Genomic DNA, 24,706 nt, shown 5'->3' with positions numbered 1-24,706 from the left:
AAGAAGCCAGGCTGCACAGGGCTAGTTCCCTGGAGTGTCATCCTAGGGGAGGTACCTGCACAGGCAAATGTGGGGACAGGAAGATAAGTGCGTTTCCCAAGTGAAGGATGCTTTGTCCCTTCTGCGACATTGGAATTTGAGCCTGTAAGCAGGGGAAGAACTGTCCATGGAAACACTCCACTACCACAGTGGATGCTACTGTGGACACCCTCATATGTGCCTGACACTGTTCCAAGTGATTTATATGCCTTATCATTCATTTTTAACCCATAGAGTTGCAGATAGGGAAAAGGAGGCTCAGAGATGTCAAATGACTCGCCTAAAGCCTCACAGCAAACTAAAGCCAGAGCCAGGAAGTTTGAACACAGATCTGTCTGAATCGAGGCCAAGTCCTTTTTCCCTTGGCCATGGTGAACTCTGAGAAGGGGCATGACTCGATGTAAGTTGAGACAGATAACGGTGGCTAGATGAGAGGAGGTAGAGACCAGGGTCAAGGAAGCCATTATGCAGCTATTCTAAATCAGTGGAGGGAGGGTGGATGAGGGAGGTGCTCCAAGTGATCAGGATTTGGGTAACCAGGCCCCGAGAGGAGCAAGGAGAGAGGAGGAGCCAGGGTCCCCTAAGTACCTGCCTTGGGCCTAGGTAAAGGAAGGAGTTGCAGGGGAGCTGGCTTCAGGAGGGAAAGATGAGATTCCTGTCAGTCACTGCAAGTGTCCCGGGGCAGGTAGATCACAGAGGACTCAGGTCTGGACCTGAGCGGTCAGGGCAAGGGTGAAACTAGGTTTGTCAGTCTTTAGTTTGGAGATGGAAACAAAGGCCAGAGAAGATAGAATGTCAGCCAGGGTGGCTGAAATAAGTCTGTGTGGTCAGGAGGATTTAATCTGCCAATAAGCCGGGCTTGGTGACTCAGCCCGTAATCCCGTGATTTGGGAGGCTGAGGTGAGTGGATTGCCTGAGCCCACGGGTTCGAGACCCACCTGGGCAACTTGGCGAGACCTCATCTCTACAATAAATCAAAAATTAGCCCGGAGTGGTAGCACGTGCCTATAGTTCCGGCTACTCGGAAGGCTGAGGTGGAAAGATCGCCGGAGCCCAGCAGGTCGAGGCTGTGGTGGCCGGGAGTGGCCACTGCACTCCAGTCTGGGTGACAGAGTGAGACTCCAACTCAAAAAACAAAAAAATCTGCCAATAAACGGGGTCAGTTGGCACCTCCCAGAGACCATGGAGACATTTAATAAATAGAATTTGACCATGGTGACCCAGACAGACAGCTGAGAGGACATAAGGAACTCCTTGTATTATACTGTTACTAAGTTATATATCAAGAAGACGTAGTGTGTTTTTCTTAATTTAATTCAGTATACTCATGGGTAGCACTGGGATGACTATGCTCTTGGAAAGTGCACACTTAACAGAATGCCAGTTCTGATTCAGGCTCCTTTACTTCCCATGATCCAGTGTTTGCTGACTGGCCACGTTCATGCCACAAACCTCACAGCCTTCCCTTATACCCACCTGCCCCCTGTAGCCTTTTCAGTTTGTGACCCCCACCCTAACCAGAGGTTAGCACACGTTTCCTCCAAAGGAAAGAAGAAATATTTGAAGGATTGCAGGTCTCTGTCACAACTACTCAGTTCTGCCAATTTAACACAAAAGCAGCCATAAACAACACATCAATGAATGGGCATGGTTGTATCTCGATAAAACTTTATTTTATAAAAACAGGATTTGCCATATTTATATCTTCTGACCATATTTTGCTAATCTGCCCTAAACCATTCCAGAAAAGCAGAGTCTTAAAAATCTCTTCTTGCTGTGAAGTCTTTCTCAGTAATGTGCTGTGGGGTCTTTCAGCCTCCAGATCCAATAAATTCTAATCAAGTTAGCTGCATTTTTAGCCTATGGCGCACTGTCTCGCTCCCAAGAATAGAAGGAAAGCTACACCCCGACACCCCACATGACTTGTCAAGAGGATGCCATTGGCATCCTGTGCACCAAAAATAATCTCCTGGTATATATGAAGGAGCAGTTAGGAAAAAAACAGAAAACGATCACATGAACTGACATCCTACAGACCAGAAAGGGCAAAGTCAATTTCAAAATTAAGATATCATTTTAGATTGATGTGGCATCCATATTTCAACTTCGACTCCTAGCAAAATGAAATGAGCATGTTCCTGCCACCCCGTGAGGTAGTGCAGGACCTTGATCACCATGTGGGTGTAAGTCGAATAAGGCTGTGCCTAATGACACTTTCCCTTAACAGTTTTCTTCTAGCTCGCTACTGACCTGACTCCCTGGGATGTGCGTTCTTCATGGTCTGGGAGACAGTGTTGGCTCCATCAGATGCGTGTGTTCTCATGTTCTGTGAGAGCATGAGCACTCTCGATCTCCTGCTCACTTGCTTTCTCTCCTTTTCCAACACATCTGCCTCACCACATGCACAGAATACACAGACACCATAAAGCTTAGTTCTTCCACGAGCCAGATCACTGTCTCCACTCTGCAGGTATTAGCTATTTCATCGGTAGGATGATTCTGTCTAGTTTTTTTTTGTTTTTTGTTTTCTTGAGTTGGAGTCTCACTCTGTCACCCAGACTGGAGTGCAGTGGCATGCTCCCAGCCACTGCAGCTTCAACCTGCTGGGCTTTGGTGATCCTTTCACCTCAGCCTTCCAAGTAGCCGGAACTACAGGTGTGCACTACCACACCCGACTAGTTTTTGATTTATTGTAGAGACGAGGTCTCTCCAAGTTGCCCAGGCAGGTCTCGAACCCACGGGCTCAGGTAATCCACTTGCCTCAGCCTCGCAAAGTGCTGGGATTACAGGCTGAGTCACTGAGCCCGGCCTAGTTTTTTTTTTTAATGTTTTAAAAATTCACTAGGTCCTCAATAAGTTAAACATATAATTACTATATGACCACTAATTCTACTCCTGGATATAAATGCAAAAGAATTTAAAACTAGCATTTAAACAACACTGTACACAAATGTTCACAGCAGCACTATTCACAATAGCCAAAAGGTGGCAACACCAATGAACAGTTTTTTTTAAATGTTGTATAGCCAGACAATGGGATATGATTCAACAGTAAAAGGAAATGAAGTGCTGATACACGCTACAACATGAATGAACCTTGAAAAGATTCTGTAAGTAAAAGGATGCAGACACAAAGGCCACATGTTGTAAGATTTCACTTGTAAGAACTGTTGAGAATAGGCAAGTCCATAGAGGCAGAAAGTAGATAGTGGTTTCCAGGAACAAAGGAAGAAGGGGATGGTGAGTGACTACTGATGGTATGAGGTTTCCATTTGGGGTGATGGAAATGTTTTCGAACTAGTTAGAAGTGATAGTTGCACAACATTGTGAATATACTAAATGTCACTAAATGGTAACTCTTATGTGCATTGTACCACGATAAAAAGAAATTGAAAAGTAGAAATCTTTGGGGGGAAAAGGCATAGATCACAAATATTTATTAAGATAATGATGGTAGAAAGAGTTAAATTGTCACTATATCACCAGATTCTCATTGAGACTCTTACCCACTGGAGAGACTTAGATAAATGTATCTCACATGTCCCCCAAGAAATTCACATTGTGGTGGAAGAAGAAAGGGGAGACAGATACCCAAGCATGCCATGTCAGTCTGGTGTTCCCAGCAAAACCGTCTTCATCACAGCCAGTTGCATGGGAAAGCACACTCCTGCCTCTGGGCTCTTGGCATTTGCTGTTCCTTCTGTGTGAGACACTTTCCCCAGATAGCCATGTGACTCACTCCCCACCTCCTCTGGATCTTTGATCAAATGGTACCTGTATAAGTCAGCTCAGACTGCCATAACAAAATACCATAGACTGGGTGGCTTAAACATCAGAAATTTATTTTCTCACAGTTCTAGAGGCTGGGAAGTCCAAGATCAAGGTGCTAGCAAATTCAGTTTCTGGGGAGGGCTCTTTTCCTGGCTTGCAGAGGGCCACCTTCTCACTGTGTGCTCACATGGTTAAGAAAGAGAGAGAATAAGGACACTAGTCCCCTCACAAGGGCTCCACCCTCACGACCTCACTAAACCTAATCATCTTCCAAAAGTCACATCTCCAAATGCCATCACATTTGGGGTTAAAGCTTCAGCATGTGAACTTTGGGGAGGTCACAACTCAGTTTAGTCTATAGCAATACCCTGATATAGGTCTTCTCTGGCCACCCTACCAAAATAAAAGTTCTTCCTGCTCATCACTTTTTATTCTGATCACATGTTTTTAAATGATCGTCAAAGCATTTATTTCCTCCTGACATTATTTGTGCCTTTCTGTTAACCCAGTATAGTATAAGGCCCTGAATGTCAGGGATGGTATCTATTTTTATTTACTGCTTATCTCCAGCTCCCAGAATGGAGCAAGGCATACAGACACTCCATATATATTTGTTGAATCAGTAAATTAAAATGTTCATCATACATGCATTGCTAAATTATGTGAACAATAAAAAATTAGGAAATAGCACAAATCTCCAACAATGGGGTTAAATAAATTAAGACAGAGGCACACAATGGAATGCCATGCCACTATTAAAACAGTGTATTCAAATATTTAGTGACATGGAGTCAGGCACACCTGTCTGTAATCCAGCACTTATGGAAGCTGAGGCGGGAGGATCACTTGAGGCCAGGAGTTTGAGACCAGCCTGGGAACCATAGCAAGACTCCATTTCTATCAAAAAAAATTAAAAATCAGCCAACCATGGTGGGGCATACCTACAGTCCTAGTTACTTGGGAGGCTGAGGTAGGAGAATTACTTGAGCCCAGGTATTCAAGGATACAGTGAGCTAATTGTACCACTGCACTCCAGCCTGGGAGACAGAGCAAAACCTTGTCTCTGAAAAAAATAATTGAGTAACACGGGGAAATGTTTACATTACCTTATTAAGTTAAAACAATACTAAAAATGTATACCAAAAATACATAAAATCTAAATTTTGTAAAAAATAAATTATTTATGTAGAAAAGGGGTAGTTGATCAAATAGAGAGGAGAGACTAAAAATATGTACACCAAAATGTTAAAAGTGAGTATCACTCAATGGTGGAATGCTAGGTGATTTTCATTTTCTTCTTTACTAAATGTTCATTATTTTATTATATTATTGATTTATTATTATTTTATAATAAATGTGTATTGTTTTTAATAATTACTAAAACTAATTTTTAACTTGCAAGTTAAAACTTGCAAGAGAGAATATGATTAGCCCACCCCTAGTCCGAGCACCTGTGGAGAAAGAAGTGAGGTCCCTTGGTACATAAAGTGATGTCTCTCAGGGACTATTGAGCTCAGTTCTCTAGGAAGGGATGAGTCGAGGAAGGATGGCTCTCAAGCCAGCGTGAACTGCAACAGCCACAGTGGGGAATGATGGGAAAGGCTTGCTATACAATGTCTAAGGTTTAGACCTGGCAGATACCAGAATGACCATTTCCAATGAAACCTGTTATTTCCTTTACTTAGAGATTATAAGAAGCCTGCAGTGTAGGCAGGAAAGGCCTTCGAGGTCACCCAGCCCAACCGCTTCATGTACCGCTGAAGAAATCAAAGCGGACGTCAAGTGGCCTGCCCTGTTCACAGCTGGTAGCAGGGCTGGACTCGGATCCGGGTTCTCTGCTCCGTGTCCAATGCTCTTTGCGCCACATCTGCTGCCTCCACTCTAATGCCAAGATGGACTGGAGCTTAAACACACTATGTGGGTCCAGAGTCAACAGTCAGGTCTGCTCCTCTTGGGAGTCTGCCTTTTTCCAACCTTCCTTGCCCAGCTCACAGGACTCACACCCAGAGCTGGTAGGCATTCTACAGAGACTCTCAGAGAGACCCTACTGCCACGGCCAGCCAGGTTTGCAGATCTTTTCTGGACATTGTCCAAGTCCTACAGTATTCATCTTGTTGCTTGGCTACAAAATGGATTCCTTTTTTCCTGACACAAAGATATCTCTGTTTCTGGAAAAAGATAAAGAACTTGCTTGGTTTACAAATGACAAAAAATAAGGTGAGAAGCCAACTCTTGGCCCCCAGGCCTCAGCTCATCCAGCCCAAGCTCAGACTTTTCTTCTCTAAGTCCCACAGTTTAGAGAAGTCCTTTATATCAGCTGCTCTGTACTGAGCAGTCTGGTCAACCACTTTTGTTACCACATCTATCTATATTAATGGGATGTAAGAGGAGTCATCTGTTGACAGGAGACAACAGTAATGTCCACACAGTCTGTCTTTCTTTTTTTTTCTTTTTTTTTTTGTCAGAATCTCACTCTTGCCCAGGATGGAGTATGGTGGCATGATCACAGCTCACCACAGCCTCAACTTCCTGGGCTCAGGCGATCCTTCCACCTCAGCCTCGCGAGTAGCTGGAACCACCATGCCTGTCTATTTTTATTTATGTATGTATTTATTTTGTAGAGGCAAGGTCTTGTTATGTTGTCTAAGCTGGTCTCAAACTCCTGGCCTCAAGCAGTCCTCCCACCTTGACCTCCCAAAGTGCTGAATTACAGGCATGAGTCACCATGCCCAGTGTCACATACAGTCTGCTTTTAAGGGCAGTAGGTACTTGAGATTGGGGAGAGATATAAGGAATATCTCTTACTGGAAGTCACAGTACCACACGTTTGAAAACTACTGTTATGATGATTCTGGGATGCCATTCTATAGGAAAACAGCCCGTGTGAAGGACTACTCCAGCAGAATGGCTTTACTTTTTAAAAATCTGAATCTAGTTGCATCTCATAAGAGAAAACCCTTTCAGGAACTATTTGGATTAAAAGCATTCTGACTACTCTGATTAAGTTCTGGCCACTACTTCAAGCAGCAGTGAATTTTTTTTTAAAGTAAAACTCAGGAGGTTGCCTTCCTGTTTTTGAAGAAATTGATTATCCTTTAACCTTTCTGCTATTGTTTCAAGTCCTATCCATGAAAAACTGGTGGGAACTGCTTACCTGTGATGCAGCCTGTTTCATTGCCCAGCGGTTCCCAAACAGGGGTGATTTTACCCCCAGGGAACATTTGGAAATGTCTGGAATCGTATTTTGGTTGTTACAAGTGAGCGTGGGCATAGAGCAAGAGTATGCTACTGGCATCTACGAGCAGAGACCAGGGACACTGTTAAACATTCTAAAACACACAGGACAACCCACAGCAGAGAATTATCCAGCACAAAATGTCAATAAAATCAGGGTCACAAAACCCTGGCTAGAAGGTTTTTCTGTAGTGGACATAAGTTCCTTAAATCTAAGAACAAAAATTTCCAAGGCTATCTTTTTACATGGAATTAGACCAGGGACTATATATCAGTCTCTTTTTACTTTTTACTCAGTTATTAAACTGGCTAAAAATCTAGCACTTCCTATGTCTTTTGCTTCATAATATCTTTATTCTAAAACAAATGTACTCATTCACTTTAAAAAGTTTTAATGAAAATTACAGTGCCTGTTTGATTAATGTTTTATAAGTTCCAGATACCTTTCTACATGACAGTTCTTTTTTTTTAATGTACCTTACTTTAAAAAACTTTTGAGATGACTTATATATATTCATTGTAGAAAACTTGAAAAATATTGTTTAAGAGATATTTTTTCATGGTAATTCCACCACCCAGGAGGAAACATTTTAGTGTTATTTGTATTTTTCAATGCATTTTTAAAATAGTTGAGATCATTCTATTCATACAATTTCATCTCCCCAAAGTGAATCTTTGTAAACTTTCAAACAGCTGCTTAGCACTTCATCATGTAATACTGAACCCTATATTACCTAAAAAATGTTGTTGTACACAGGTTATCAGTGCTTCACTATTATAATCTGTGATAAACATCTGTGTTTTCCATGTTGCTTTTTAACCTGAAGTGTTCTGGGAAAGATGGGATGTGGCTATTTCATGCCTAATTCATGACAGATGCAGAACAGGAAAGTCTCACGTACCAAATGCAGCAAAGGAGACACCATTCATTCTCAATCCAACTGAAGGGAAAGTTCTGGAACACCTGGTAATGTGGACTTATAACTTGGGTAGCCCATTCAAACCAGGTATCTGTATATATGCAGATATATGTAAGCAAATGAAAAAGGAAAAAAAGGGATAAACACCGAACTTTGAGCCATGGTGACTCTGGGATAGAGAACTGAGATTGTCTGGGAGTGGGGACAGGCAAAGAAGAAGCTTGAGATTTTTTTCCATTATTTTCTTCTGTATTGTTTGAATTATTTACTATGGGAATATATTCATATGTAATTTATGTAATATTTAAACACAATATACTTTAGAGAATGATTTGATCCCCATGGATTTATATCAGCAGATACTTTTACTTTTTTAACCAACCAATATGCTTAAATACATTACACATGATAGCTAGGATGAGCATGCCTGGAGATGGTGGTATGCTTTAAATAAAAAAGCTCTAACATGCATTTAGATGACAGACCTTAATAATTTGTTCTCCTCACAGTGTATTAGGTGTGACCCTTCTGCAACTACAGTCTGTGACATAGAAGACAAGGGTGGAAACACACAGTCTAGGGCCAGGAGCCTGAAGGTTTCAGGTTGATGGACTCATGTTACCCTTGATTCCTTTGCCGTTGCTTTAAGTGCTGATTTAGTGAATGTTTCTCCATGAAGCACCAACAGATGGTGAGACCGTTCTTGTTTCTTGTTCTTGTTTCTTTCAGGCCGTACACCCGGTCCCTGGCTCCAGGCCGAGGCAGCAGGGCAGAGCTCTGATGACATTAAAGGCAGAAATTCCCAGGTAACACATCCCTCACGTCTCTGAATGTAAAACCAGGAAATCTCCTCAGGGAGCACAAAAATGGAGGGAGTACACATTCTCATTAACAGCTCCACATTTCCTCAGGCTCCTTTTTTTCAAGGAAAGCCATTTAGAGTACCTTTGTTTTGAGTCAGAATGAAACACTCACAATTTCAAAATCTGAAGGGTGAAAAAAAGGGGTCTTTGCTGAAATCACCACCATATATAGAAGTAAGCTTAGCAACTCGGAACCCCTTTGGGATCATTCTGCAACAATCATCTTGATCACTCCCTATTTTTCCTTGGTTTTTATGGCCTGTGAGAAAAACAGTATAATTCTTATAAAAAATATTCAGTGTCTCTCTCACCTCTAGAATACATACATGATTTATTTCAGCACCCTTGGAGTTTTCCCCCGTTGATATGACAGTTGATTGTAGTTAAATGACCATAATTCAAATCCTGGTGGCTATAGGAAATTGACAAAGCTAGAAGGGAAGGCAGGTATTTCCTGTGTGATGAACCAGTCTGCAGAAACTCTCTTACTTGCCCAGGGCAACTTGAGTAGAAGAGTTTACTAACCTGGGCAGAGATGACATCTCCCACTGCACATGACAAGATCTCATCTTTAAAAGTTCTTTGTTTATTTGAAAACATGTATTCAGTCCAACTCTGGCTTCTTCCTGTTTCAGAGTTCTATGTGACAGACAACAAGGTGGCCTACTGTTAAACTAAGCCATTCTGAAGCTGTATGAATCAAGGAAAGTGATCTGAGAAGGAAGGGACTAGGTTCCTGGAAGCTAGGATGAGTTTCTCAGAGGAGGAGTTACTCCCTCTAGCTGACAAGCATTCCCCTTGTCTAACCATGGCTAATCCAAGAGTTGCAGTAACTATCTCAGATGATCACTAGTTCAAAACTGGGCGTATGACTGTAGTTAAGGAAGAAGTTTAAATACATAGGAAAAAAGAAGACAAAAGACTATACGAGTATACATAAACTTGTTAATAGGCAGAGAGGACTCTGAGAAGAGAAACAACCCTGCTCTCCAAATGTTGGGAATCTTTTCTCTGATCACTCGTTTGCACAGAAGTGCAAATAAAGAGGCTGCCATTGTTATACTTCTCCCATTATTGCAAGTCCCTCCTGCTTTGGCTGAAGTGACCTTCAGGGAATTAAAAGAACTGGTATCTTTTTTTATTCATCCTCCATTTTTTTCTCCCTTTTGGGAGCCCAACATTAAAGACTAGGACATTCAAACACAACTACATATATGGGGAAACTTAGAAAATAACCATGTATGCCCAGAGAAAGACACAGGCTCAGGAAAAAACTGAGACAACTTTAAGGTTACAACTCAGACCAATTTTTGGATCAGATACAGACAACAGCAATAGTTCTCCAGAACTACAGGAAAATGTGAAAAGATCAAGAAAATGGTATATGAAAAAATGGAAATAACAATAAAGAGAAAAAGAACAAAAGTAATTCTGCAGATGAAAAATACAACTGAAATGAAAAATTCACTAGAGGGAATAAAAGACAAATATTAGGAGACAGAAGAAAGAATCAGCAAATTTTAAGCTGTGACAATTGAAACTATTGAGTCTAAAACACAGAAAGGTTAAAAGTGAACAAAGACTGGGAGACTTGTGGAAGAACACCAAACAGAACAACATACTCACTGTGAGATTTCCAGAAAGAGAAGATAAAAGAAAGAGGAAGAAAACGGCTATTTGAAGATATGATAGCTGACAACTTCTCAAATTTGATAAAAGGCATAAAGATCTAATAAGTTCAACACAGTAAGTAAGATGAACTCAAGGAACCCACACTGAGACACACTAAAATCAAACTTTCAAAAGACAGAGATAAAGAGAGAATCTTAAAAGCAGCAAGAGAGATGTGACTTGTCACATACAAGGGATCATCAATAATATTACTGATAAGTTTCTCATAAAAACTTTAGAAGCCAGAAGGTAGTAGGTCATGTATTCAAAGGACTAAGAGAAAAATGCAAAACAAACAAACAACTTTCAACCAAGGATTCAATATCTGACAAATTATCCTTCAAAAGTGAAGAAGAAATTCAAATATTCACAGATAAACAAAATGAAAGATTAAATGAAAGGGCACCAGACAGTAACTTGAAGCTATACGAATAAATAAAGATCTCAATAAAAGTAAATACATGGGCAATTATAAAAGCTAATATTATAACAACAGTTTGTAACTGTACTTTTTATTTTTTACATGATTTAAAACACTTCTATCTAAAAATTATTAATCTAAAGGCGACTGTTAGTGTGACTTTAGTTTGTAACTACTTATTTAGTATTCTATATAATTTAAGAGACTAGTATTTTTAAAAGACTTCTTAGTTTATGTTTTGGAGCACACGGTATATAAAGATGTAATTCTGCACCAGCAACAATGAAAAGGGATGGAGATGGAGCTGTAAAGAAGCAGAGATTTGTTAATGTTACTGAATTTAAGATGCTATAAATTCAAATTATAGTGTTACAACTTTAAGATGTTAAATATAATCCCAGTAGGTTATGGCCTGACTATGGCCCAGTAGGTTGTGTCCCTCAAAATTCAAAGCTGAGACCTAATCTCCAATGTGATAGCATTAAGAGGTGGAACCTTTTGAGAGGTGATTAAGCCATGGAGCCCTCATGAATGAGATTAGTGCCCTTATAGAAGAAGCTAAAGGGATCTTGTTCACTCCTTCCGCCATATGAGAACACGGCTAGTATGAAGCAGTCAGAAACCCCTCACCAGATACTAAATCTTCTGGTGACTTGATCTTGGACTTTCCAGCCTATACAAATTTAAGAAATAAATTTCAGCTGGACTTGGTGGCTCAGCCTGTAATCCTGCACCTTTGGAAGGCTGAGGTGAGTGGATTGCCTGAGCCCGCGGGTTCGAGACCCGCCTGGGTAGGCGAGACCTCATTTCTACAATAAATCAAAAAATCAGCCAGGTGCGGTAGCGCTTGCCTGTAATTCCGGCTACTCGGAAGGCTGAGGCGGAAGGATCACCAGAGCCCAGCAGGCCCAGGCTGTGGTGGCCGGGAGCGGCCACTGCACTCCAGTCTGGGCGACAGAGTGAGACTCCAACTCAAAAAAAAAAAAAAGAAAGAAATTTCAGTTGTTTATAAATTACCCAGTTTAAGATATTTTGTTAAAACAGCCTGAATGGACTAAGACACCATAGTAACCACAAAGAAAGTAGCTATAGAATATACACAAAAGGAAATGAGAAAAAAATGTGAACATTTCACTATAAAAAGTCAACAAAACACAAAAGAAAGTAATACAGGAAATGAGGGACAAACACACTATACAGAAAACAAGTAGCAGCTTATGCCAGTAATCCCAGGACTTTGGGAGACCAAGACAAGAGGATTGCTTGAGGCCAGAAGTTTGAGACCAGCCTGGCCTGTAGAGCAATACCTCATCTCCACCAAAAAAAAAAAAAAAAAAAAAAGAAAGAAAGAAAAAAGAAGCAGCAAAATGACAGAGTAAATCCCTCCTTGTCAATAATTACTTTAAATATAAATGGATTAAACTCTTCAATAAAAAGACAAAGATTGACAGAGTGGATGAAAACACATGACCTAACTATATACTGTTTACAAGAAATTCACTTTGGATCAAAAGACACAACTAATTTGAAAGTGAAAAGATGGAAAAAGGTATTCCATGCAAATAATAACCAAAAGAAAATAGTGTAGCTACAATAATATCAGATAAAATAGATATTAAGTCAAAAAGTGTACAAGCGACAAGGAAGGACCTTATATATTAATAAGAAGTTCAATACAGTAAGAAGATGTAACAATTATAAATATTTATGCACTTAATAACAAACCAAAATATATGAAGCAAAAACTAACAAAATTGAAGAGAGAAAGAGACTGTTCTATGATAACTGGAGACTTCAATACCTCACTCTCAACAGTGAATGAAACAACCAGAGAGAAGATATAGAGTACAGTAAAACAACTAGAACTGAGCCGGGCTCAGTGGCTCAGCCTGTAATCCCAGCACTTTGGGAGGCTGAGGTGAGTGGATTGCCAGAGCCGGCGGGTGCATGATCCGCCTGGGCAACTTGGCGAGACCTCATCTCTACAATAAATCAAAAAATCAGCCGGGCGTGGTAGCGCATGCCTGTAGTTCCGGCTTCTCGGAAGGCTGAGGTGGAAGGATCGCCAGAGCCCAGCAGGTCGAGGCTGCAGTGGCTGGGAACGGCCACTGCACTCCAGTCTGGGCGACGGAGTGAAACTCCAACTCAAAAAAAAAACAAAAAAAAAACTACTAGAACTGACAGACATATATGATACACTCTACCCAACGACAGTATATACATGCTTCTCAAGTATATGTGGGACATTTTCCAAGATAGACCATATGGTAGGCGACAAATTAAATGTCACTAAATTTTAATTTCATTAAAAGAATATACATCAAACAAAATATCTTCCCCCACCTCAGTGGGATGAAGCTAGAAATGCAAAACAGAAGTAAAACTGGAATATTCATATGTGTGTGGAAATTAAACAGTATACTTGTAAACAACCAGTGGATCAAAAAAATCAGAAGAGAAATTTAAAAATACTTAAAGATGAATTAAAATGAAAATACAACATACCAAATCTAATGGAACACTGTGAAAATAATGCTAAGGGAAAAATTTATAGCTGTAAATGTTTACATTAATCATATCTGAAATCTAACTTTACAATTTAAAGAGTTAAAAAAGAAAAACAAACTAAACCCAAAGCTAGCAGAAGGAAGGGAATAAAGATTAGAGCAGAGATCAGTGAAACAGAGAATAGAAAAAGAACAGAGACCAGAGTACCATATGTTCTCATAAGTGAACCTTGAACAATTATAATACTATAAGAAAGGGATGGGCAGTAGTGGGAAACTGTCAAGGGCGGGGGAGTGAGATTGGCAGTTGAGGAAAACTGCTAGGGGAGAGAGGGCATACCTCATCAACAAGGGTACCTGCATAATCAACATTTGTATACCTAACCCTGAATTGTACCCCACATCTTTATAATAAATAAAATAAATAAATAAAATTTTTGTCTTGCAAAAAAAATTCCATGCATACATTTTATCATATATCCATCTAAAATTATTTTACTTTTTGTGCTAAAATCTAAGCCATTTTACTACTGATTAAAGTTAGCTCCTGTTAAAATTTAAAAAAAAAGAAAAGAAAGGAAAAGAACAGAGAAAGTCAATGAAACTAAAAGTTGGTTCTTTGAAAAGATCAACAAAATTGACAAACATTTAGCTAGATCAAATAAAAAATAGAGAAGGCTCAAACTGCAAAAATCAGAAATGAAAGCAAGAATATTACTACTGTTTCTACTGGAGGAAAAATAAAGGATTATGAGAGTACCATGAATGCCAAAAAATTGGATAACCTAGGTGAAATGGACAAATTCCTAGAAATACAAAACCTACCAACACTAAATCACAAAGACATAGAAAATTTGAATAGACATAACTAGTAAGGAGATTGAACCATGAATTTAAAAAAAAATTCTGGCCCAGTTTGGTGGCTCAGCCTGTAATCCCGCGCTTTGGGAGGCCGAGATGAGTGGATTGCCTGAGCCCGCGGGTTTGAGACCTGCCTGGGAAACTTGGCGAGACCTCATCTCTACAAGAAATCAAAAAATTAGCTGGGCATGGTAGTGCATGCCTGTAGTTCCAGCTACTTGGAAGGCTGAGTTGGAAGGATCGCTGGAGCCCAGCAGGTTGAGGCTGCGGTGACCGAGAGCGGCCACTGCACTCCAGTCTGGGCAACTGAGTGAAACTCAAACTTAATAAAAAAAATTTTTTTAAAAACCTGAAAAAGGAAAGTCCAGGACCTGAGGGCTTCACTGGTGAATTCTCCCAAACATTTAAAGAACTAACACCAATCCTTCTCAAACTTTTCCCTAAAAAATGAAAAGGAGAGAACACTTTTTAACTTATTCTATGAGACCAGCATTACCCTAATACCAAAGCCAAACAATGAAGCTCCAAGAAAAGAAAACTACAGACCACTATCCCTTATGAACATTGAGGTAAACATTTTCAGCATAATACTAGCAAACCAAACCCAGCAGCATATTTAAAGGATTGCACACCATGACCAAGTGGGACTTATCCCTGAAAGGCAAAGATAGTTCAATATACAAAAACTAATCAATATTACACTAACAGAATGAAGAAAAAAACCACATTATCATATCAACTGATGCAGAAAAAGCATTTGACTTAAACGCCCTTTCATGATACAGACGCTTTTAACAAACTAAGAATAGAAGGAAACTACCTCAACATAATAAAAGATACATATGAAAAAGCCACCATGAACATCATACTCAATGGTATGAAAGACTGAAAGCTTTTCCTCTGAGATCAGGAACAAGGCAAGGATATCCACTTTCACCACTTTTATTTAACCTAGTAGTAGAAGTTCCAGTCAGAGCAATTAGGCAAGAAAAAGAAATAAAAGACATCCAAATTGGAAAGGAAAAACTAAAATTATCTCTGTTTGCAGATTATATGACCTTATATGTAGAAAACTAAAGATTTCACCAAAAAATTTTTATAATAACTAATAAATGAATTCAGCAAAGTATTAGGACACAAAATCAACACAGAAAAATCAGTTGCATTTCTCTACACCAACAATGAACAATCTGAAAAGAAAATTACAGCAACAATTCCATTTACAATAGCATCAAAAAAAAAATTTAGCAATTAACCCAAGAGGTGAAAGATGTATACAATGAAAACTACAGAACATTGCGGAAATAAATTAAATAAGACATAAATACATACAAACACATCCTATGTTCATGAGTTAGAAGTCTTAATACTGTTAAGATATCAATACTACCCAAAGCAGTTTACAAATTCAGTATAATCAATGATATTTTTTGCAGAAATGGAAAAGCTCATCCTAAAATTCATATGGAATCTGAAGAGACCCCTTGAGATAGCCAAAACAATCTTGAATAAGAAGAATAAATGTGGATGACTCACATTTTTTATTTAAAACCTTACTGTAAAGCTATGGTAATCTAAACAGTGTGGTACTGGCACAAAGACAGACATACAGACTAATGGAATGGAATAAAGAGACTAGAAATAAACCCTTGCGTATATGGTCAAATGGTTTGTGACAAGGGTGCCAACCCCATTTAACAGTGAAAAGATAGTCTTCAACTAATGGTGCGGGGAAAACTGGATATCCACATGCAAAAAAGTGAAATTGGACCCTAACACTATATACAAAAATTAACTCACAATGGACCAAAGACCTAGATATAGGACCTAATACTATAAAACTCTTAGAAGAAAAAACAGGTCAAAAGCTCCAAGACATTGGATTTGGCAATGATTTATTGAATGTAACACCAAAGGCACAGGCAACAGAAGAAAAAAATAGACAAATTTGACTTATGAAACTTTTTTAAATGTTGTATCAAAACGTAGTATCAAGAGTAAAAAGACAACTCATAGCATGAGAAAATATTTGTATCATATATCTGATGAGATAATATCCAGAATATATAGAGAACTTCTAAAACTGAACAACAACAAACAAACAAATGCAAAAATAGGCAAAGGGCTTGAATAGACATTTCTCCAAGGAAGATCCATAACTGCTCAGTAAGCACATGAAAATATGCTCAACAGCATAGAAATGTAAATTAAACACACAATGAAACAGCCCCTCATCTACATCAGGATGGCTGCTATGAAAAGACAAAGCAAAATAACAAGGGTTGGCAAATATGTGGAGAAACTGGAACCCTTGTGCACTCTTGGTGAGAATGTGAAACAGTACAGCTACCGTGGAAAACAGTGAATAGAACGGCTCCTGAAAAACAGGACGGCAGTTCCTCAAAAAACTAAAACTAGAATTACCATATGTCTGGCCCTTCCACTCCTGGGTATATACCTAAAAGAATGAAAATCAGCGACTGGGAGAGATACTGATACTCCCATGTTCACAGAAGCATTATTTTACAATTGCTAAAACATAGAAGCAACTCAAGTGTCTACAGATGGATGAATGGATGAGCAAAATGTGATATATACATATACAATGGAATATTATTCAGCCTTAAAAAGGAAAGAAATTCTGACATATGCCATGACATGAATGAACCTTGAAGATATTATGCTAAGTGAGCTAAGCCAGTCACAAAAAGACAAACACTATATGCTTCCATTTATATCATGTACTTAGAGTTGTCAAAATCATAGAGACAGAAAGCAGAATAGTGGTTGTCATGGGTTAAGGGGAGGAGAAAAATGAGAGCTATTGTTTAATGGGTGTACAGAGTTTCAGTTTTGCAAGATGAAAAGAGTTACAGAGATGGATGGTGGGGATGTTTGCACAGTACTATGAATGTATTAATATCCCTGAACTGTCCACTTAAAAATTATTAAGATGGTACATCTTATATTACATGTATTTTACCACAGTAAAAGAATATTGGAGGAAAAAAACTGTTAATAGGCATTTGTTCTAGAAGGTTGTGACTGACTTTTACTTTCTTCTTTTGAATTTCTGCAATTTCCAAGATTTTTACAATGACTATACTATTCTTGTGATCAGAAAAACTAGAGTAATAGTCATAATCCTTTATAGTTCTAAGACTCTTTACATCTTTCAGTTAGCTTGCATATGTTGGCTCATTTGTTCCTTTTAATAACCCTGTGATGGAAACTGAGAGATACTTTTATGGCCTATTGCGCTCCAGAAGTTGAAGACCTTGCCCAATGTTATATGCCCAGACCTTCTGACTTCTCGTTCAGTGCTCCTTCCATATACTCACTGCCTTTCCTGGCATGTTAGAATCTCCGGAGACAAGAGTCGTCCTCACTATCAATGTGGCAAGGCTGTGTCGGACATTGTGCAGGTTCTGGTCCCCAGCATCATGACAAGAAGACACCTTAATCACCCAAGGCTGGTAGTTTTGATCTCTGCCCGTTAACAGTCTAGTCAAGGATGGATTGTCAAGTCTCTTTGGGCATTCCACAGTCAGGTTCTTCTTTATACCTTGCTAGGTATCATCTTAATTCATTTCATTGCACTGAGGCATAAAGCAGTCACCCAGAGAATTCACTGGGTTCTAGACATTGCAAGCAATACCCAAGGGGGTGCTCTCTTCTTTTATGGATATAGCAATCAGTGCATAGGTGGGAGGCCTGGACTGGAAGTCTGAGGCCTGGGTCTTTTTCTCTTTTTTCCATTGCCTTCAGTTGGGATCTCCAACAAGTTCTTTGCTTTCCCTGAGCTTCCTGTCAAGTGAATTGCTGAGGCTTGGTCCTATACATGTTGATAAGACAGCATTAGGTCCCCACATACCATTGAGTACAAATCCGATTTCATTCCTTTTTCCACCCATGACCCCTTGGGTACAAACCAGCTCTTTGAGTACACATCTCCCCAATCTTGTGTGAATGAGGAGACGTTGCAGTGCCTGGCCCTGGGGGTTGTGGGAGGTCTTTTGTGTGCAAGAATCTTCTAACCCGGTAATGTTCTATTTCCACAGTTATCACTAAAGACTCTCCGGTGAGAAAATGGATGAAGCCAAGGTCCTGGGGTTCCAGATTGCAGGAGAGGAACCCCCAGGAGAACATGTCAGATCCCTCCATGCTCAAACTGTATTTCAGTTGATATACAGGCTCTGAATTGAGCATTTATTTATTGTAAATAAGTGGTTTGCACGGGCTTTAAAGCAGTATTTTAGTTTATTTGAGTAATATTTTTAAAAAACACCCACCATTTTTCCATTTTTTACAATGCATCTTGGCATTCATCTGTCAGTACAGATAGAACCCTGTCCCTCCCTATAACACCCACTCCGTGACTGTGAATATGCTTGCAGGCTGGCCCTTCCTAGATTCCAAACTGTTTTTAGAGAGTCCATAGTTTGCAAGTAGTCCCCAAGTCATAAGTATTCACAATGGCTTCTTATTGGCATGATTTTACATTCTCATCGCACCAACTGCAAAGTCAAACCAAACAATGCCTTATAAATGATGCAGCTCAGAGGAAGTAGTGTGTCCCCCACACCCAGACTATGCCACACAGCCTCCAGGGAAGGAGACGCCATGTCTCACTTCTATTTTGCAGTACAGGGATTTTTTTTTTTTTTTTTTTTTTTTTGGCTGCTTAATGTAAATATATCACAAAGTAAAGGCATGAGTGGGCTTGGCCCCTCTGACGCCGACCACAGGGCCCCTTTTGTAACTGAAGAATGCTACAAGTAGCCAATGCTCCTACTGTTTACAGTGTCCCTAGTGCCCAAGTCTCCATTACTTTCCTCCTGTCCCCTCCAAGTTCCCAGCCCCATCCTGGTAGCCAGGGTAAGGTCAGTATGATGAAATTTCGGTATTTTTTTTTTCCCCTACAGGTTAAAAACAGACACTACTCATTGTTATAGTAAACTACTAATTCTGTCTCAGAGGTTTCCCCTTCCACCCCCCACTTCAAATGCAGAATTTGCATGGAAATACAACATGAAAAATTGTAGAATGAAATGTCTCTTGAAATAATGTCTGGTGCCTCGCCCTCACTTAAGAAACTTTGGAATCACCCATTATGCATTAGCTCCCTTCTGAGCGAAAAGAACCCCACTGGCCTGCCAGCACCCATTCTTTCCCTTGTGGTGGGCATCTCCCTGCAGGACAGATGTGTGTGCAAGGCCTGCCTGCAGGGGGAAAGGATCGAGCCAGGCTGGGACGGCTCTTCACACTCATTTCTCTTGCCAGCAAGGGCTTAGAAGTGTGTCTTTGCTTGCTGCCTGACCTCAGGTGCTCACCATCGTTGGTGAGGGGAAGGCTGGGACAGAGGAAGGAGAGAAAATAGAAGGAAACAGACTGATCCCCGGGTTGTGCTCAAAATAACTGCCCATTAAAGAAAATCAGGGAGAGAGGGGAGGGAGACCAGTGGAAAATAAGTTTGCTGTGTAGCAGCTCACTTGCGCATTCACACCTGAAGGATATCATGTCCAGAGTAAGCCATCCAGAAAGGGAGGAGGTTAGGATGGTTTAGGCACACATGACTGCATACACCTAGCGGTTGTCTGGAGTAAAGACTCAGCTGGCTTCCTACATCAGTGGTGTGCTTTCTCATTCCAGACAGAAGCAAGTGAATCAGGGTCAAGTTCTCTTCTCTGGGGAATGAATCCAGCCAAACTTTAACAGCTGCATCCACAGGAAAGCTTTTGCAGGTCATCCATTCTGGGTGAAACTGATCTGTTTTATTGATTCTGGAAGTTTTCCAAAAGGTCAAATCTCTTTATTACAACCTTAACCACTCTACCGCCCTCACAGTCCCTGAACAAAGGCCCTTTCACCTTCAGAGTAGACTGCTTGCCCTGATGAGGTGTTTATACATTCATGTTCCATATGGCTGGGATAGACATGTAAAACTTAAAACTATTTAAGGACAGAGGGAGGAATGAGCAGAAACCAAAAATGGCAATTAGGGAGAAATCTCAGGAATCTGGCATCATGTCTCTCCCTCTCACTGAATTCACAACCCTTCGAGCTCGTGCCAGTGCACTGAGTTCCTCTGGCGGTGTAAAGGTTTAGCCCCTTGGCCATAAACTCACTCTTAGAGGCAACTGCATTGCAGAGTTCCCGCCGGCCTTGCATATTCTCACTGACACTGTGGTCTGTGACTCCCGCGATGTTTCACATGTATTTTATATTTATTGATGTCTCCTTCTGCAGATTCGTTTCTTTGTACCTAATAAACTTTAATAAGTTGGAATGCGCCCAGTCATTTCCTTGTTAAAACCCAGCAATGGTCACCGGTACCAATCTAAGCCGAACATGTTTAAGAACTAGGAGGACTTCTAAGAATGACACAGCAAAATGGGTATTTGCACAGAGCCCATGCTTGCTGTAGCTTACTGTGTAAGAAACAGGGCCTTTCTTTTTGGAACTGACTAACCTAATGGGTATTTGGAAAAATCAAGCACAAGAAAAATACTTTCTCAGATGCATTTTTTAAAAAGTAGATAATGCCATATTTATTCAGGTTTGCTTGTTTGTTTTAGAGACAGGGTCTCACTCTAGCCCAGTCTAGAGTGCAATGGCTCAATCATAGCTCACTGCAGCCTCAAACTTCTTGCATCAGTTTATATAGAATGAGCAGAACGTAATGCTTCTAGTTCTGCTAATTTGTGTTCAAATGAACCAACTTTCAGCCTAATGTGTACTTACCCACCCACTCCCTGCCCCCGACCTCTACAAATCCCTCAAAAAAGTCTCCAGTGTGAAGCAGAATCATTTTGGTCTCCATGATGTGTTTTAAGGTAGACTTTTTGGAACATAGTATGGAAGAGAAGTTTATCTGCTAAGCAAGCTGGCTCAGAACTAGTGCTTGGAAGGAAAGTCAGGAGCTGAATCTCCCTTTTGTCTCTTATGAGTTGGGGAAAGTAACAGTAACTTAACCAGCACCTCAGTTTCTTCATCCACCAGACGGGACATAAATATGTACCTGCGCATATATTGGTGGAGATTTGATGACAATAACACACAGGCAAGTCCTCAATCCTCGGATCGCAACAGAGCCCAGTAGTGGCACACCCCACACTCGGGAGCAGCCAGTTCGTACAAGCGCCATCACAAGCAGGGCTCCGCTGGCATCCATTCAGATGTCTGCTGAGCTGCTCCAAGCACACTTCACTAGCTTTGCTATTGGATAACAGAGCGAGCCGTAATTAAGATTCGCAGATGTTCCCCAAATAAATCTCATCTAGAAACTAATTTCAAAGCTAGTTACTACACACTTTGCATCAGAATTAGTTCAGGGGCTGACTTGTTTCATCAGCCTTCTTACTGGCGGGAGGTGCAGACAGATAAGCTGTTTAATGACAAAAGGGCCAGTGGGGTGGGAAAGCGAGAGCCCAAGGTAATATACGAAGTGGAGGATCAACTTCAAAGTCACATTGACTGTGGGGAGTGGAGAAGTAGCTGTAACTTTAGGCACCCCTTGTGGAGTAAAGTATGGGAGAATGGACTCCAGAAGCAAGTCCCAACTTCTCAGACCGTGCTCTCGGAGGCTTTGGCATTCTTCATGAACCCCGTTCTGTTTAGGGGTCGACTGGTGCTCTCCCCAAAATCCATACATCCAAGCCCTAATCCCCCAGTACTTCAGAATGTGACCTTACTTAGAAATAGAGTCACTGCAGATATAGTTAGTTAAGATGAGGTCATACTGGAGCAGGGTGGGCCCTTAATCTACTATGAGTGGTGTCCTTATAAAATAGGAAAATTTGGACACAGGCATAGGGAGAATGCCGCATAGAGATGACAGCAGAAAGCAGGATGATGCTTCTACAGGCCGAGAAATGCTTAAGATAGCCACGGTGGGCACGGTGGCTCAAGCCTATAATCTCAGTACTTTGGGAGGCAGAGGCGAGGGGATTGCCTGAGTCCGCGGGGTTGAGACCAACCTAGGCAACATGGTGAGACCTCATCTCTACAATAAATCACAAAATTAGCCAGGCGTGGCAGCACGTGCCTATAGTTCTAGCTACTTGGAAGGCTGAGGTGGAAGGATCGCCTGAGCCCGGCAGGTCAAGGCTGTGGTAGCCAGGAGCGTGCCACTGCACTCCAGCCTGGGCGACAGAGTAAGACTCCAACTCAAAAAAAAAAAAAAAAAGCAAGGAGCCCTAGCAGACATGTTCTGTCACCACGGAGTGTATTCTGTCATGAAATGAGAGCTGGGAATAAAATTTAAAGAATTGTTAGTTCTTTGTCATATAAATAGGACCATCATCTACTCTGACCTTGACACAGGTCACTCGTTGCAGGTGACTGAGTCCCTTTTTCACAAACAAGAACTTCAGTTGCACTTAGCCTGTCATAGCAGAGACAATCTGGAAGCTGTCTGGCATTTCTGGATCATGAGGGTGGAAAGTTGGCCTTTTCTCAGCGGCATTCTCTCCTGCTGTGGAGCTGCTAACGCTTTAGCATTGACACGCTTGGCATAGAGCACTAGCCATTCTCATGACCTAGACTGTGGATCTTAGAATGGTTTCCATTTCTTTTCTTTTAATTGTGGTGATATGCACATAACGTAAAATTTACCATCTTCACCCACTGTTAGTGTTCAGTTCAATACTGCTGAGTACATTCGTGTGGTCGTACAACGTCCATCTCCATAACTCACCTTACAACACTGAAACTCTAAACTCATTAAACAATAACTCCATATTTCTTCCTCTCCCTGGCCCCCTGGCAACTGCCTTCTACTTTCTGTCTCTATGGATTTGACTAGTCCAGGTACCTCATACAAATGGAATCATATATTTGTTCTTTTGTGACTGGTTTATTTCACCAAGCACAATGTCTTCATGAGTCATCCATATTGGAGCATGTGTCAGAATTTCCTTCCCTTTTGTAAGGCTGAATAATATTCCATTGTATGGATATATACCACATTTTGTTTATCCACTCATTCATCTATGGATATTGGAGTTGCTTCCACGTTTAATATAAATACGGGTATATAAATACCTCCTCCAGACCCTGCTTTCAATTCTCTTGTGTATATACCTAGAAGTGGGATTGCCAGATCATGCGGTGGTTTTATTTTTAATATTTTTTAGCAACCTCCTTACTGTTTTCCACAATGGATGCACCATTTTACATTCCCATCAACAATGCATAAGAGTTCCAGTTTCTCCACATACTCACCAACACTTGTTATTTTCTGTTGTTTATGGTAGCTATCCTGATGGGTGTGAGGTGGCACTTCAAAGGTCCTTTGTGTTTATTATTAAAGAGCAAATTTATCCAAAGAACAGTATATAGTGGAGGAAACTGCTGAACTAAGTTTTCCAAAGATTGCAGTCAAAAAATTCCCTTTCATACATTTTCTATGCTGTGTCTGATTCCCACATCTATTCATGAAATGCAAGACAGAGGAGGCCACTGGATGTTAATTTCAGTATTTTTTTATTGTATGCTTGATGCATTTAGAGACAACTCCAAGGGCAAGCACTGGATAGGGACGTTATCTGGTTTGTAGATATTTGTACAAAAGACTGTTAAGACTACATGGTCAGTTCCCACTGCAGGAAACAGAAAGATTTTTCTCTTTCTAGTATTCTCTACCAATAGCGTTTTCCATCTAGCACATTAAAATTCTCACATGGTTGCAAACATACATATTGGTTCCCACGAGAAATCTGCAGTTGACATTTGGGGATGTTTGCAGTCCATCAGATAAGCACATTTTAACAGAAACCACAGGAGGGAAGCTGGGACTTGGGACTGTGTGGAATGAGATGCCATAGCTATGGGGAAGCACAAGGGAGTGACGGCATTGCACGTGACCTGTCGCTCCTGGCCCTCCCTGGGAGCATGGCCCGTGAGGTGGGCTCCCAACTCTTTCTCCTCCACATGCTTCCTGCCTAAGGCTGAGAGCTCAGGTGAAGACCTTCCCCAATAAACAGCAGATAGCTCTTCAGTCATGCAGTTAGTGGCTTCATGACAGACACACTGGCCCCACCTGGCTTCCCCACTGGGCCAGCCAGAGATGTACAACACCTGTACCAATGTGGGATGACATCAGCTAGAAAGCAAAGTAATTTGCCTGGTTGATAATTCTTTTTGATACCTAATGACTCACCCAGTAGTAAAGGAACACCATTGCTAAAATCTAATAGGTATACGCCTGCTCTGTTAGTTTTTAAGAAAAACTCCTTCCAATAACACTGGGTCTTATGTTATTGGGCACTAAGGAATATTCACAATTTTGGTTATATCCTTATTCCACCTAGTTTCAAACTACCTCTGAGAATGAAAGTCTAACATTTCTGCTTTGCTAATTTACTTTTACTGGAGCCTCTGCCCTTGAATAGGAGGGCTGGTCTTCACCTATGGTAA

The 24,706-nt window shown here is 40.7% G+C and overlaps 2 protein-coding genes across 2 annotated transcripts in view; one reads left to right on the top strand and one right to left on the bottom strand.

The window, feature by feature from the left end:
- Positions 1-20,576, top strand: part of WIPF3 (WAS/WASL interacting protein family member 3) — a 77,626-nt gene extending 57,050 nt beyond the window's left edge. Inside the window, exons 8-9 of the mRNA XM_021718024.1 lie at positions 8,694-8,770; positions 18,349-20,576. Of these exons, the coding sequence (XP_021573699.1) occupies positions 8,694-8,770; positions 18,349-18,372 (101 nt within the window). The 3' untranslated portion in view covers positions 18,373-20,576. The remainder of the gene's footprint in view (positions 1-8,693; positions 8,771-18,348) is intronic.
- The window catches only part of SCRN1 (secernin 1), an 84,231-nt gene that overhangs the window by 12,035 nt on the left and 47,490 nt on the right, over positions 1-24,706 (bottom strand). The gene's annotated exons all lie outside the window — the stretch shown is intronic.

This window comes from Carlito syrichta, unplaced genomic scaffold (assembly GCF_000164805.1).
Source record: "Carlito syrichta isolate Samal-C Ts95f unplaced genomic scaffold, Tarsius_syrichta-2.0.1 Scaffold311717, whole genome shotgun sequence".
Classification (NCBI taxonomy): domain Eukaryota; kingdom Metazoa; phylum Chordata; class Mammalia; order Primates; family Tarsiidae; genus Carlito; species Carlito syrichta.
Note: the sequence above shows the minus strand (reverse complement) of the source record. Positions and strands in the feature narration are given on the sequence as shown.